At 51.6% G+C, this 16,213-nt stretch overlaps 1 protein-coding gene across 1 annotated transcript; it reads right to left on the bottom strand.

The window, feature by feature from the left end:
• Nucleotides 1-4,087: 4,087 nt before the first annotated feature.
• On the bottom strand, nt 4,088-9,308 carry LOC133051351 (phospholipase A2 inhibitor and Ly6/PLAUR domain-containing protein-like). The gene is made up of 5 exons (XM_061135829.1): nt 9,239-9,308; nt 7,823-7,939; nt 4,951-5,103; nt 4,422-4,565; nt 4,088-4,233 (listed from the first exon to the last, which is right to left on the bottom strand). The coding sequence occupies exons 1-5, from the start codon at nt 9,306-9,308 to the stop codon at nt 4,088-4,090; spliced, it is 630 nt and encodes a 209-aa protein (XP_060991812.1).
• Between the last annotated feature and the right edge of the window lie 6,905 nt (nt 9,309-16,213).

The following is a 16,213-nucleotide window of genomic DNA, read 5'->3' as shown; positions in this document are numbered from 1 at the left end:
GGCCCATGCTTTCTTTCCCTTTCCCTCTGCTCCCACCACATTGTCTTTCTGTCGCTAAGTCCTGTCCAACTCTCTGAGACCCCATGGACTGCAGCACGCCAGGCTTCCCTCTTCTTCACTATATCCCAGAGTGTGCTCCGATTCATGTCTATTGAGTCGGTGATGCCTTCCAAACATCTCATCCTCTATTACCCCCTTCTCCTCCTGCCCTCAGCCTTTCCCAGCATCAGGGGCTTTCCCAGTGAGTCAGCTCTTCACATCTGATGGCCAAAGTATTCCCACCACCTACAGCCCTTTGAAAATCAAGCTCTGTGCCACCTGGAATCAGTGACAAGGCAGACACCAACATCAGTGCTACCCATTGTATCAGTCTGGGTCCCACCAGGAGGCTGAAATCACACCAGTTAGTTTACCAGAGAATTAGTATCAGGAATTAGTAAGGAGGTGGCTCAGTCAGTATAGAATCTGCCTTCATTGCAGGGGACACAAGTTGGATTCCTGGTGTGGGAAGATCTCCTGGAGAAAGAAAGGGCAGCCCAGTCCAGTATTCTTTCGGGGAGACTTCCATGGACTGAGGAGCCTGGCGGGTTACATCCCATGGGATCCCAGAGTCCAGCACGACTTCGGGACTAAACCACCACGTTGAACTAAAGAGGACAGAAGACGCAGGTAGAACACAGAAGCGAGTGCCAGGAGCAGCCAGCACCCTTAGGGTTGGAGGAACAAAAGGAAGAGGTTGGGTTCATTCAAATGTGGGTGTTTTGAAGCTTGGAGGTGAACGCTTTGGGCTGAAATTCAGATCCTGAGGAGGGGGTGATCCCCGGCTGGTTCTGGTCTTACCCTGAGAACGTGTGGTGAGGCTAGTCCTGCAGGTACTGGGGCGCTACAAACTGTACTCACCTGGGCGACCCCGCCCCGACCCCCGCTGCCAAAGTGGCCGCAAAGCACACCTGAGGTGCTGCTCCAGTGCCCTGCAAGAGCCCGCCTCCCTCCAACAGCCTTGCGGTCGCTCTCTCTCTCTCTCTTTCCCTCCCCCTGCTGGCGGAGCCTGATGAGAAGCAGCTGGAGATAGAGTCGTGCCCAGCATCCCACAGCATCCAGGGGCGCGGCGCAGGGCGTCCTGCTGCAGGCGCTGGAGGAGATGCGCGCGGATGCCGAGGCAGGGCTAGAGAGGGCGCAGGGTCCAGACTCTAGCATGGGATGTCTGGGCCTGAGAGATCAAGGGGCGAGGGGTCGGCTAGTCAGAATTTTGCGTGCTTGAAGGGAATCAGGGCTCTGACTAGGGGTTGGAGTAGGTGACGTCTGGTCACCAGGATTCCTGGGTCGTGAAGGGAAACAGACTTTGGGGGATGGGATTCCTGATATCTCTGGGAACTATCAGACTATGGAACTCCTCAAGTGAGTTGAGGGTTTGGACTCATCGAAGGGGCCTATCTTGGTCTCTCAAGCGTAGATGTAATAGGTGTCTAGTTCCCTTGCGGAGGAGGAGGTGGATGCCCTGATTGCTGATGAAGGCAGTCTCCTTCCCATTGGGGATTGGACATGAAGGAGGGGAGTCTGGGTTCCCCAGGGAGCTGGAATCCTTCGGTTTTTGAGCCACAATGGGTATAAGCTATAGGTTTCCGGGGTTGGGGGATAGGCCTGCATCCAAAATAGGCTTTGAATCTTCACTGGGGAAAGGCTGGTTCTCTGGAGTCTCAGAACTCCTGGCTCCCCAGAGGGCTGAGGTCCTTGCCTCTTCGTTCATGGCTGGTGGAAGGTCTCCATGTGGAGCAGGGATTTGGGGTCTGTGTGAGAGAACTGGAGACCGTTTCGTCCGTCTTGGAGAATAGGAATTCCATCTTCATTGCCCTCGGGCCAGACAGCCCCTTGACAATCGGGGTGGCCTTTTACAAGTGGCTCAGCAAATGGCATCTACATGCGGAGTTATCGTGAGCATCCCACGTAGGCACGCCTCTACCCACATTCTCTCTCTTGCACAATAATAGCCTTGCAACCCCTCCTGGAAGCCCGGAACACGGGGAGCTCAAACTTCAGTCTCACTCTTTGCCTTTGCTCAGGGTGCCCTCCTCTCTGACACCATCTCTGACTTGACCCTGTCTGACTTCTCCACCTTGCGCTTCCCTGTTTCAAATTCCGTCTACCCTCCTGCCAAGGGGTCTCCTGCCTGGATCAAATCTCAGAAAGCAAGACCGGCTTTGTTTCCATGTGTCAGCGCCCACTGTGCTGATCTCATTCACACAGCTGTGTGTCGGCACCCTTGGTGTCACAACTCTCTTTTGGAACGGTTGCCTTTTAAATCATGAGTTTTCAAAGGGTCGAATTTTAGGCTCCGGGGGCAGCAAGTTGGTAGCAAGGCATCTGTCTCTGGGAGCATCTAAATAGAAAAGACGAAGACTCCATTTTGCAGGGAGCACTGGCTGCCCTCAGGGTGAGTCTACGGGTCACCTGCATGTTGGCAGGCCCTTGAAAGCAGAAATCAGCGGAAACAAGATGAATCTTGGTGTTGCTACTGGCAGAAGCAGAGGAGGTCCAAAAGCCTCCTCAGCTTAGCTGATGTTCCTAGTTGTCTGGATAATGATAAATTTGTTTCCATTGAGGTGAGGAACCATGAATCCCGGAGAATCAAGGTTGGCTTTCCCTGTGGTATTTCTTGGAGGAGCGAATAAAAAAATAGAAATTCTGTTGTGGGTCTGTTCTTTGGGTTTCAGGGCGGTGGAAGATGCTTGGGATTCTGTCAGCTGGAAGCCGAGACTTCTGGGTCAGAGGGAGGAGGGATGGAGGGTGAGGACCTAAGGGTCCCTGGAGAGGAGGGGTGGTGGGGTTGTGTGCAGGATAGAATTCCTGCAGACCCGCAAACCTCCGCAGGGACCTTTGGTGCACTTGGGTTTTGTGCGCCTGTCATCTGCCATGAGAAGGACTTTAACCAGGGAGTCACACATCCAGAAGACTCCGGAACCCCACGGAGGTGAACTAGAGTTCCCCTCCCAGACTGGAACCAAACCGACCAGTGCACAGCCAGAAACAGAGCTACCCCAGATACCTACAAACCCATAGGAAGAAGAGTGTTTCTTTTTACAAGTCTCAAGTGGGGCATGGTTTGTTATACAACATTACTCAGCATGAACAGACTAATACGCCTTTGGTGTTTTAAACCACCGAGTTTGGGGACTGGTTTGTTACTGTAGCACAACCCAGACTATCCTGATGGGTGCCAGAGTCTAGTAGCTGCCACACATGCCACTGAGGAAGTGGCAGCTATTAGGATGGTAACTCTTTGGCCAGACGCATTGTCCCAGAACCCACGCTGCCTTCAAGGCGCTAGTGCAGGGTGCTCAGCCACTCAGTGGGGTCTGACCCTTTGTGACTCCGTGGACTGTAGCCTGTCAGCCTCCTCTGTCTGTGGATTCTCCAGGCAAAGATCATGGAGTGGGTTCTCATGCCGTTCTCCGGGGGATCTTCCTGACCCAGGGATCAAACTGCGTCTCCCACATTGGCAGGCAGATTCTTTCCCGTCAGAGCCACCAGGGAAGCCCCTTAAATGTGCTAGGCACTGCACGGAGTCCTTTTTTTGTGTTCTCTCATTGGACTCTTAAGACAGCCCTTTGAGGTAATAGCTATTATCTCTGCATTTTACAAACATGAACTCTGGGGCAAAAACAGGTTAACTAGGAGAGGTGACCATGGACTCTGGAGTCTGACCCTCCCAGCTGTTTGACCGAAGACAAGTGATACCACAACCCTTGCCTCAGTGTGTTCCTCTGTAAAATGGGGGCAATACTTTCAGCTTCACAGAGTTGTGATTATGACATGAGGTACTGCATGGAAAACAGTTAGCATGGGGACCAAGCAAGAAGTAATCCCTTAAGAAGAGGTAGCATCTTCCATTTCTTTCTTCCATAGATAGTGTTCCCAAGGGTTCAGACCCCTGCTTTTCTCATCCCATCTCCCCGAAATGCATCACATCACAAAGACTCAGGATTGTTCTGTTAACTTGCTTAATTTATAGACACATGGGAACTGTAGAAATTTCTAGAAACACAGCTGACAATGAATGGAGACCAGACACCACGTGGGCCTCAGTTCTTCACTCAGCCTTGCCAGAAGCCTGGGGGCTTGGACGACAGCTGGTCTTCTTGATGGTCAACAAACGAGAGCCTGAGGGCACCAAGGTCCCAGGCTTGATGTGGCAGGCGGTCTCCGTACCACAGCCCCGGGCCGCAAATTTGATACCTGGGGGAGGGGATCAGTCAGGATCTCCAATGCCTCCCTCCTCCTAGTCCAGGGTCACGTGCCCCAGGCACCTTCTCCCCCAGATCTTTGGAGCCACTCTCTCCCTTAGAATCTGGAAGAATGAGGCTGCAGTTCTGGGACTGTCTGGAATCCCTGTGCCCTCCTCCCGAATTCCAGGTGCCCCTTACCAGGCTGTGCGAGGCCAGACACGGCGACACAGTGGGTTTCCTCACCAACGCAGACCGCTTTGAGAGTCGAAGTGCATGTTTCCGAAAAGGCAGCGATGCAGGAAGGACACCGAAGGCCATTCTCTGTGTGGTTTCTCACGATCGCTGAAGAGGAGGGTGGAGGGGAAGGTAATCGGAGACGTTAGTCCCTTTCCCAACATCACAACCACTCAGGGGACACCAGTTGCTAATGCACACTGCATTTTCAGAAAACAGTATTTGACTGCATTGTATCTTAACTGCGGCATGAGGAATCCAGTTCCCTGACCAGGGATCAAACCCCTGCAGAGAGCGCATGGAGACTTAGTCAGTGGACCAGCAGGGAAGTCTCTGGATACTGTAGTTTACAGTAGAAGAAACCAAGGCTCAGCGCAAGGAGGACGCTCGTCCCTGAGTACAGGGCAGGTCAGGAGCAGGTGCTCACAGCCGGCTCTGGCGGGGGAAGGTGGGCAGGGAGGGACTCCAGCTGTGGGGCTCAGCCGGGGCTTACCGGGCATGGGCTCCTTGTTGCACCCATCGTTCTTGCAGCAGCGCCTCCTGGACCCCATGTAGTTCTCAGTGTTCATGGTGATGGCGAAGGATCCTGAGTCACACTCGCTGGATTTCGCACACCCCTTGTAGCTGGTCACCGCCAACGAGCCCTCTGCAGGATGGCCGTGGGCAGAAGGCTCAGTGGCCCCCGGTCTGGACCCTTGCCCTGGGTTGTCTCCCCCACCTGATAGTAGCTCCAGCCCACTGCTGTCTAGAGAGGTCTCTTCCAGCTACCCACATTCAAGCCCCTTTCTGCCTGGGGCATCATCTGAATGGATTATGAGGTATGCACCCCATCCTCCCCCTGTCCCCAGGCTGTGCTGGACTCTGCAGAGTGGCCCCTTCCACCCCAGGGACACCCCACTGCCATCCTGCAGGGGTCACACCTGGAGTGGTCTTTTCCAGACCACCTGTAACTAACCCCAATCCTCTGTAATGGTCTCTTCCAGTCTTCAGCCCTCCCCTGACCCCTGGAGTTCCTTCCACCAAATGCTGGGATGGGGCCGCCATCCCCACCTGCTGTCACACCCATTTCCTTCTCCATCTAAGGTAGACTCTTCCAGATTTCCCAGGGTCACTCCCCAGATTTCCTACCTATGGTCTCATGCTGCCCTCCTTGGCTACTCTCAGGTCTTGCCTGAAGTGGTCTCTTCCAGTCTCCCTGGCCTTCCCCTTCCCCACCACAGCTAGGGTGTCTCCTCCAGGCCTAGGGTTTCTGCTCTGTACACCACGTGTTTGGGTGTGTAGGGCTCAGTTGTGCCCGATTCTTTGCGACCTCATGGACTGTGCCCAGGGATCCTCTGTCCTTATATGTCTCTCTCTCTATGACAAATTTGGGAATCCCAGGGTGCCAGGGTCCAGCCTCGGCAGGATCCAGGTGGTACCCTCAGGATGAACGGCGTCGGCGAGAGAGAGAGAAGACACGTGAGACCAGCCTTGATAGTGCCAAGTCTGTGAGGGAGATAGATAGAGAGAGAGAGAGAGAGAGAGAGAGAGAGAGAGAGAGAGAGACACCAGACGGGGGGTGCAGCAGAGTCTGGCAATGCTGAATTTTTTTACCGTGGGGTTTATACCCTAAATTAGTACATTTCTAAGGGGAAGATAGTTTAACATTACATCAGCTTGTTCTTCACGAAACCAGGGTGTTTTCTGCATACTTCTTTGTTTATGAGGGTCTTGTACATTATCTTCTGGCCTTGGGGCCTATTAATATTTTATGCAGGTCAGGTGAATGTAAACCTATTTTCTGTTTCTATGGTGACCTTAACTTAAAGGTAGCAGTCTCATAGGGCAACAGTACAGAGTAGAAGTATAACCTTGTTAACACAAAAATTAATCCTTCTGCAGAAATTGTCAGTTGCGTTTATCTAAGAAGTTTATCCCAGACTGACTCTGCGACTTTGGTGAGGCAGCTTCTGCCTAGCACTCTTGGCTGACAGTTAACAACCATCTCATTGTTACCACACTAGGGCTAAGTTCTTATTTCTCTAGATCTTTAACTATATTAACAATGGTTTCTATAACACAATCTTATCACATTAAAACAAAAACACAGCAAGCAAAACAGCAAGCAAATGTTAACTCAATAGCTACTTTTAGAATAATTTTTCTTGTGTTTTCTAATAGGACTCCTTCACCCCTCAAAAATGCTCTATGTCTATTAGGGCTTTTATATAATCAGGTTCTTTATGCTATTTTATGATTAGGATATTATAAGCAATCATGCATATTAGTACCAAGGGCATAAATATATTTGGCTAACAAACTACCAGCAAAGGAGTTTAAATTAAAACACTCCGTTCACCCTGGATAATCTCATAAAATACCACCACCAGGGAAACTTATTGATTAAAGTTCTAAATTGATTCTTATTTGGGAAGAGATCGGGGAAGGCCTTCTGGCTGTGTCACAGAAATTAGGGAGTAGTCTGTTGAGGCAGGCATCAGAAAGACAGGTATCATCTTTAAGGTGAGCGCCGGGGGCAGCTTTTCGAAATCCCTGAAAACCTGATTTGCCTTGCTTGTCAGGCTTTCTCCTCGTGACCTTGTCATGGGTGGGATCTCGTGAGCTGGCCTTTTAGAAACCCCTGAAAACCTGATCCGACTTGCCTGTCACGTTTTCTCCCTGATGACCTTATCAAGGGTGGGATCTCGTGTGCCGCCTCCCAGCACCAGGGGGTGCAGTGGTAAAGAACCCCCCTGCCAATGTAGGAGATGCAAGAGACGCAGGTTCCATCCCTGGGTGGGGAATATCCCCTGGAGGAAGAAATGGCAAACCTCTCCAGTACTCTTGCCTGGAAAATCCCATGGACAGAGGAGCCTGGTGGGTTACACTCCATGGGGTCGCAAAGAGTCAGACACAACTGAGCTTGCACCCAACTCAAACCAGCCCCCGTATCTCCCGCTTTCTCTTCAGGAACAATAGCTTAACATCCCACATCTCTGGGAGACCCCTCGCAGCCCAAGAGAATCAACCTGATCACATTCTTTGCAACTCACCCAAGTCTGCTGTACACCCACCCCTCACCTTTTACATATCACATTTCCCCTTCTCTGGATTTCTCTCTTCCCCCATGTCCTTTGCTTTCCTAATTCCCTCTTTGGTAACAAAGTCTGTATCTGCCCCTCCTCCTCCTCTCTTTGGAGTCTCATCTTCAGAAATCCTTGGCCATAGTGGTTTCCGTCATTCCACCAGATTCTCTGTTCAACACCCACCTCGAGATTGCCTTTCCCTCTTTCCTGACATACTCATCACTCAAAGGTTCCTCCCCATGCATGGTGGTATCTGCCGCCCACCTCCCCAGCATCTGATACCAGCCCCTGCCCACTTACTTCTGTTGCTCTCAGTCAAGACAACCATGCAGGAGTCTTCATCCGGGGCACAAGTCTGCAGTTTTCCACTGCAGTTGGGACCGTCACTGGTACACACCTCACAGCTTAGCGGGTACCCTGCAGTTAGAGAGCGGGGCTCTAGTGAAAGGCGCCTTAGTCTGTGGGCCACGACTCCCGAATCCAGACGGGGATGGGGTGAGGGTTCTGAAGGAAAAGTTCTGGTGTCTCCCTGTTTATTCAAGGGCAGGACAGTGGCCGCTGAATAGGGATCTGTTGGAAGCTCGGCAGGGATGCCATGGTCCTGAGAGCAAAGCTGCTTTCTGGGGCAAGGCAGAAAGCAAGTCCGATCAGGGAGCAAGTTTATGTAATTACAAGGCTGGGGACGTGGGATGCTAGACCCGCTGATAAAGCTAAGGGACCTTGAGGGGTCCTGCTGAAGTTTTCCATGGACTTAAAATTTTTTTTTAATATTTTTAATTTTCTTTTTTCTCTTGTTGCCTGTGTTGGGTTCCTGCTTCCTGTTGGTTTTTGTCTAGTTGCGTTGAGTAGGGGCAACTCCCTAGTTGCGGTTCTGGGTTTCTCATTTGTGTTGGTTTCACCGGTTGCAAAGCACAGGCTTAGAGCATGAGCTCAGTAGTTGTGGTGAAGGGTCTTAGTCGCCCCAATGCATGTGGAAGCTTCGTGGACCAGGGATTGCACCCGTGTCCCCCGCTTTGGCAGGCAGATTCTGCACTGAAGCACAGGGGAAGTCCTTCATGGACTTGTGTGAACCTTCCCGTCCACCTGGTTCTCGGGAGTGGGATCACCTTCCGTGTGGGTACCAGGCTGTCTGAGTCTGGTAGGCAGTGGGAGCTCAGGCAGGGGTACCTGAGAGGGGATTTGCATCCCAGGTCAAAAAGAAAGATCGAGGACTAAGAGGATAAGGGCCTGGACTCCTTGGTCTTGAGAGAGCAGGCAGCGGGGGTCCAGACAGAAGGTAACTTGGAAAGGTCCTGGGGAAAGTGGAGCTGCCTGAACTCCTATATCTGAGGGAGGAGGACACTGGGGACCTGAGCTCCTTAGAGTCATGGGAGGAAGGAAATCTCTCACCCTCGCCTCATGTTTTTTCATACCAATGACAAATACTAATCATACTCTCTGATTTTCCAGAATGTAGGTGTCTTATTTGGAGACACTGCCTGGGATACAGGGAGCAGAACCCATCCAAACCCATCCTTTCACAGAGATTTAAACCCACATTTTTTTAGCTCTTCCTCCCTTGGGGACCCAGGCTTTCTGCCCTTTACCCTCTGCCTTCTCCATGAATTTCAGTCCCAGGACACCTTCTCTTCCCCTTCTCCCTTGAGGACATGGCAGAATGTTCTCTCATACTCCTTGTTTTGAGGGTCCCAGGAATCCAGAGCCCTAGTCACTTACCCAGACCCAGGAGGGTGCAGAGCAGGGTGGAGGCCAGCAGGAAGGTCTCAGGTTTCATGGAAGGCTTCATGATGGATGGATGACTGACCCTGCATTCCCAGGTCCCCAGCTGTTCTTATAGGGAGCTGAGAAGGGGCGGGTCTGGACCTACCTTACCCCTAGGCTTAGAAATGATGATGTAAGCCCTGGGGGTAGGTCTCTGCAGCTCTGAGTGGCGGAGACCGAACCAGAATCCAAAAGGAGCAGTGGCATCTTGTGCCCAGGCCCCTCCTCCATGCAGCCCCAGGCATCTCGTCTTCCAATCTTCTCTTGCATCTGGTCCCACCGCCCTGCCCTCACCCTCTTTTATCTTCCCTGAAGCCTAAGATCAGAATCAGGTCATTTTGTTTCCTTTAGGGTAGAGCAGCTGCTAGGACTCAGGTACGCACCCTCACCCCGTTCTCTCCTTTTCCAAGGAGGTGCCCAATGTTGCTGAGGCCCCACCTGTGGGCGCCAAGCAAGTCCAGGCTTGTTCCGCCACGGCATGCTTGGCTCATACTCGCTTTTCCGTGTTTGGTTTGTCTCCATCTCCGACCCCAACCCAGGATGCACTTGGGTCTCTCGGAGACTGAACAGAGGGGTGCTTGTTCAGGGCATGGGGATCGTAGGAGTTCACACTGGAAAACTGAGGCATGGTTGGAAGCAGTCAAGACTGGGTGTGTGTCTGGCTCGGGCACATACTTTGTGTTTTACTGAGGTCCTTTAACACTGTCTACCTCAGGCCTGATCTTCAGGGATCAGAGATTTTTCTCATGTGTGTGTATGTGTGTGTGTTAGTGTTTGTGTGTGTGTGTGTGTGTGTTTGTGTTGGGCGTGGGGAGGTTAGCCAGCCAGCCAGCCATGGAGGGGGATCTTGTTCCGGTAGGCTCCCGGCTTCCTGAAAGAATCCACTCAAGTTTGCTGGCCTCTTGCTTTCGAGGCTTCAGTTGGGGCGCTGAGGATGGCGAATTTCTGCTGGGGACCAATCCTGCAGGCCAAGCCGGTTGCTAGAAATCCTGGTGTGAAATTGACCAGGAGCAGGGGCTAGAGAGACCCCTGGCCCCAGCGAGGCCGGGAAAGCTCTTTGCTAGGGAACTCGGCGCCTTGGGCTGCGGGCAGACACACTAGGCATGCGCAGTGGTGACGTAACCGCAGGCGCGCCGCGGTTTGAGAGGCCGGAGCCTCGTGCGCTTGCGCAGTGAAGGCCGCACGGGGCGCACCCTCTGGGAGCCCCCCCCAGACTCAGCTCTTCATGCATCTTTTGGGTCAGGCGAAGCCCACACGACGTTGACATGCCGGAGATCCGCCTCCGCCATGTGGTGTCCTGCAGTAGCCAGGACTCGGTGAGGGACTGGCGTGGGGGAGGGTGGAAGAAGTAAAGGAATTCGTCAGGGGCTCTAGGAGAACTTCGGGAGTCTGAAAGGTGTGGAAAAATAATCCGTCTGCGGGGTGCCAAGAAAGAGCTTGAGTGGGGTTCTTAAGAATTGCAGTTTGGGAGACAGAGATTCCGATAAACGGAGTATTGGCAAAGGGAATCAGGGGCTTATGAGGACAGAGGTCGGCAGGTTGTTAAAGTCGTGTGGAGAGAATTCTAATTGACTGTGATACACGTAAAGAAATATTTGACTTTAAAGAAGAAGCTGCCCTGAGTTACTGGAGGGTAAGGGTCTGATGAGTACCTTGAGTTTCTGGCGCATATTCTGGATGCTTTTGTGAATACAATAAGTGGTCCAAAGATCAGATTGCCCTGTAGCTGCGACCGGCTTGGTCAGAATTCCAGTGTGGCTCCCGGGGTCAATCTTAGAGAAAACTTGTAGCAATGAGGCCTTCGTTTTGGTTTTTCTTTCACAGAGGGGACTTTGTGGAATTCTAAGGAGTGTCATGGGAGAATTTCTGGGAGGCCATAGGGAATTCTGGAGAGATGTGGCATAGAGGAATTTGCTGAGAGAAAAGCAGGGTGTTTTGTTTCCTGGGAAGGAGCAGAGGTGAATTTCCAGGGGAAAATGTTGGAGGGGACTCCAGGTAGAGTGTGGGGGGATTTATTATTTTCATACTGGAAGGTTTTGTATTGGGGTATAGCCAGATAACAGTGTTGTGAGAGTTTAAGGTGAACAGCAAAGGGACTCAGACAATCATACACATGTGTCCACTCTTCCCCAAAGCCCAGAGTGTGCGGGGATTAATAAGGAAACCACAAGCTGGATGATGTCAGAGGGCTTGAGAGAACTCTCAGAGTCATCTGAGAACTGGGTCATAGCTGTCATCTCTGAACCCTAACACTGCCTTTTCTACTCTTCTCTCCAGACCTACTGTGCAGAAAACCTTCTCAAGGTGGACACTTAGTGCAAATGGCGGGCAGCCAAGGTGCGTGAGAAGACCATCTCTGTGGTGCTCCAGGTGATTGTGCCAGCCCCGCCATCTTTTTTTTTTTTTTTTGCCCTCTCTGCTGGGTGGCATGAGGGATTTTAGGTCTCTGACCGGGAATGGAACTGGAGCCCCCTGCCCTGGAACCTCAGAGGCTTAACCACTGGACCCCCAGAGAAGTCTCCCTCCCTCCATCTCCTTAATAGAAATCTATAGGTCCAGGCTCCAGACCCTACTCTTGGGTTAAATGGCCATGAGCTGCTGTACTTTCTCTTCTGTCCTCACCACCTCACCTGGACAATGAGCCTTGTGGTCCCTGTGCCCTTAGCAGGGGAGATAGGTGATCCAAGGACTAGGCCAGGAATGAATCCGTGTGTGGTCCAGGTCTGTTGCTGCTCTTTTCAGAGCCTTGTCATCCTCAGTTGGAACAGAGTAAACCATTGCCACGCATTCTGCCTTCTAAAGGGCTTTGAACTGGAAAGTGAGTCATATCATCTAAGCCAATCAAGCTCATTTTAAAGATGGGGAAACTGAGGCCTGTGAAGGGCCAAAGTGCAGTGTTCAGTCTCAGCAACCGTTGTGGACGGCTCAGTGCTTTGGTATATGCTTGGTGAAGTTGTAGGGAGCCAAGGGAAAAGGGAAGTTTGACCCAGGATGGTGACAAAATTCCCAGCAGGCGGCTCCCATCAGGCGTAAGGAACCTGTGGGAGACGTGAGTTAGAGTGTTCCCAGGTGCTGCCTGGGTGTTCCCCTGCATGATCTGGCTCTCCAGGGAGTCGGATGACGTTGGAGCTGTTATCACCCCTCACACATGGCGGTGCTGAGACCTGACCCCAGTGTGGGTGCTCTCGCCACCTTTTTCTTGCTTCTTTGTGTCCGTATGTTGACTTCCTTTCTTTTTTATATTTATTCCTATTTGGCTGCGTTGGGTCTTAGTTACAGCATGTGGGATCTGGTTTCCTGGCCAGAATTGGGAACCTGGGCCGCCTTCATTAGTAGCATGAAGTCGTAACTATTGGACCTCCTGGGATGTCTCTGTCTTCAAAAAAAAATTTTTTTTATTTTTAAATTTTGGCTACTCCACATGACATTTTGGGGCCTTAGTTCCTCACCTAGCGATTGAACCTGCCGCCCAGCCCCCTGCTCCGTTGGAGGCGTGGATTCTCACCCACTGGACCACCACAGAAGTCCTCAACTGCTTGATTTTGGCCACATTCATCCCTCCGATGTAAGGATGTTTGGGAAAGGATGGTCGGGACTAGGCCTACCGGATTGTGTTAAATATATTATTGTCTGTCTTACCCAGTGGCTCTGAAAATGTTTTGGTTCATAGACCTTTTTGCAACTTAGAAGCTGAGAATTCTCCTCCCAGGAATTATACAAACCACAGATTTTGTGAGTTATTTTTGGACTTTAACTATTTCATAGTTTCCAAACATAGTACATCATACTAATGAGAGCTAACAGTTTATTCACAGTTACAACTCTTTGGGAATACCCTGGTGGGCCAATGGTTAGGATTCCACTCCATGCCACTAGGCCCAGTTTGCAGGCCCAACTTGGGAAGATGCCCCCCACCCCCTAAAAAAAACAAAACTGCCAGTCACCATTCTAAATGCCTCATAGGGGTTAGTTCACGGAATCCTCATAAAAATCCCATGACCTCAAATCTATTGTTATCCCCGTGTTTGATGAAGAAACTAGGCCCAGAGAGATTATGAAATTTGCCTAGAGCCAGTATTTTAAGCAGAGAGAGATGCAGGTGGCTGACAAGTTAATCTCAGGTGGAATTCAAGTCCCCATCTCTCCCTCTTACTCTCCCTGTGACCTCAGGCAAATGGTTTCATTTCTCAGAAGCTGTTTTCTCATCTGTCCATGGAAGATCATGTGATCCGAGCCCAGGGTTACCGTGAAAATCCGGTGACATAATGTTTGCAAAATGCGCTGTCACCACGCAGGTGTTTGTGTAAAGGGGGGATGCACGTGTGTATTAGTGCCTGATCCTGCTGGGCTCTTTTCTGATCAGGAGCATCCCCTTTCATTCTGCACCTCTGTTGGAGTGGGAGCAAGGAGAGACAGGAAGTGGGGAGTGAGAGAGCCTGAGGAACCAGACGAGGCTCCGGCTTCTCTGCCTGGGAGACCGAGGGGGACGTGGCCTCTGACACCAAAATATAGGCCCTAGAGCAGGGGGGCAGCCTGAGATGTTCATCCGCTGGTTGGGATGTCCAGGTTTGCTGTGACTTTGGTACACACAAGGAACAGTATCCAAGGGAGAGCCGGGATGGGCCTGGAGCCGGGGCAGAGCTATAGGAGTTTCAGCACAGAGACGGGCCCTGAGACTTGAGAGCGGATGGATTCACGTGTTCTTTATTCGTAGCAGCGCCTTCTGTAGGCCCCGCACTGTTGTAGGCACACAGTGCCGCAGACATCAGAAGACAAACATATCAGACCTGTGGAGATTTTATATTGGCAAGGAAAGACTGACAGATCAGTAAGTCAAATGTATGTCAGATGCCGCATGCTGGGGAGGAAATTACACGGTCAGGAGGAATGAGGAACGTCTCCAGTGGGAGAGGAGGCAGTGGCAAGGGGTTTTTTGACTTTTTTTTTTTAGTATTTATTTATTTGGCTGAGTTGGGTCTTAGTGGTGGCATGCAGTATCCTTTAGTTGTTGGACCTGGGATCTAGATCCCTGACCAGGGATGGAACTTGGGTCCCTGCGTTGGGAGTGTGGAGTCTCAGACCCTGAACTGCCAGGGAAGTCCCAAGATGTTGAGGTTTTACCACAAGGATTGAAATTGTGGAATTAGAAAGCAGTGTTGTCTTGTAGTCAGTGCGTTGGGTCTGAATTTCTCTGCCAGTCATTCACTGTGTGTGACCTGTGAGCCATTGATTTTCCTGTCTGCATCTCAGTTTCCCCATCTGTAAAGCTGGGGGAGTTAACTGACCCTGCCTCCCCGTGTGGTCGGGAGGATTCCATGATGCCCGGTCGAGGAAGAGCTTTGCTCAGCGTGGTAGACAAAATAACGGCCCCCTAAAGGTGTCACAGTCTTTGCTGGTGACTCTGTGGTAATGAATCTGCTGATGCAGGAAACGCAGGTTCAATCCCTCAGTTGGGAACATCCCCTGAAGAAGGAAAGGGCAACCCACTACAGTATTCTTGCCTGGGACATCCCATGGACAGTGGAACCCAGTGGGCTACAGTCTGTGGGGTCGCAAAGAGTTGGACATGACTGGCCAACTGAGTACACAGATACACACACAGACACACACACACACAGACGTTATCTGCATCCTAATCCCCAGAACCTGTACATGTGTGCTTTACATGGAGAAAGGGACTCTGTGAGGATTTTTAAAAAATATTTATTTATTTGGCCACATTGAGTCTCAGTTGGGGCATGCGGGATCTTCTGTATTTGTTGCGGTGTGCGGAATCTTTTAGCTGTAGCATGTGAAATCTTAGCTGCAGTTTGTGGGATCTAGTTCCCTGACCAGGGTTCAAACCCAAACACTCTGTATTGGGAGGGCAGAGTTTTAGCCACTGGACCACCAGGAAGTCCCTGTAAGGATCTCGAGGTGGGCAGATGGGCCTGGATGATTTGGGGGGAGGCAGGGTCATCACAAGAGTCCTTATCAGAGGAGGAGGGCGACTGGAGAACCAGTCAGAGGAGCTGTGGGGATGGAAGCAGAGGCTGGAGCGATGCCACTGCTGGCTCTGGAGATGGAGGAAGGGGCCACCGCCGAGGAGGGCAGGGACTCCAGAAGCTGGAAATAAGATGAGGAAACGATTCACCCCCAGAAGGTCCAGAAGGAGCGCAGCCCAGCTGACGCTGGCTGTAGCCCGGCCTCGTGACCTCTGGGAGCTTAGACAGGTGCTTCCCGTCTCAGTGGCTCCCTGTGAAATGGAGATCAAGATAGCTCCTGGCTCCCAGAGGTGTCGACTCGTCTTACTGGGATTACGGGTCTGCCACACCGTTTACACCTAGGTGCCGCCACAGTGGCTGTGCATTGTGATGGTTAGCATCCTGTGTCCCGTCAACTCCTTTCAGAAGTGGGGAGACGCCCTTAACTCATGAGGAAACTGGGGCTCAGAGTGGTTTTATGTCACCTAGGGCTGCACAGCTGGAGAAGGCAATGGCACCCCACCCCAGTACTCTAGCCTGGAAAATCCCATGGACGGAGGAGCCTGGTAGGCTGCAGTCCATGGGGTCGCGAAGAATCAGACACAACGGAGCGGCTTCACTTTCACTTCTCACTTTTATACATTGGAGAAGGAAATGGCAACCCACTCCAGTGTTCTTGCCTGGAGATTCGCAGGGATGGGGGAGCCTGGTGGGCTGCCGTCTATGGGGTCGCACAGAGTCGGACACGACTGAAGTGACTTAGCAGCAGCTCTTCACATCCGATGGCCAAAGTATTCCCACGACCTAGAGCCCTTTGAAAATCAAGCTCCGTGCCACTTGGAATCAGTGACAAGGCAGACACCAACATCAGTGCTACCCATTGTATCAGTCTGGGTCCCAAGAGGAGACTGAAACCACACCAGTTAGTTTACCAAAGAATTAAATAAGGGATTAGTAAGGAGGTGGC

This window comes from Dama dama, chromosome 4 (assembly GCF_033118175.1).
Source record: "Dama dama isolate Ldn47 chromosome 4, ASM3311817v1, whole genome shotgun sequence".
Lineage (NCBI taxonomy): Eukaryota > Metazoa > Chordata > Mammalia > Artiodactyla > Cervidae > Dama > Dama dama.
Note: the sequence above shows the minus strand (reverse complement) of the source record. Positions and strands in the feature narration are given on the sequence as shown.

Coding starts and splice junctions, on each gene's coding strand:
- LOC133051351 (XM_061135829.1), bottom strand. CDS start 9,308: ATGAAGCCTTCCATGAAACCTGAGACCTTCCTGCTGGCCTCCACCCTG. Junction 7,940..9,238: donor CTGCACCCTCCTGGGTCTGG/GTAAGTGACTAG, acceptor CTCTAACTGCAG/GGTACCCGCTAAGCTGTGAG. Junction 5,104..7,822: donor CTTGACTGAGAGCAACAGAA/GTAAGTGGGCAG, acceptor GCCATCCTGCAG/AGGGCTCGTTGGCGGTGACC.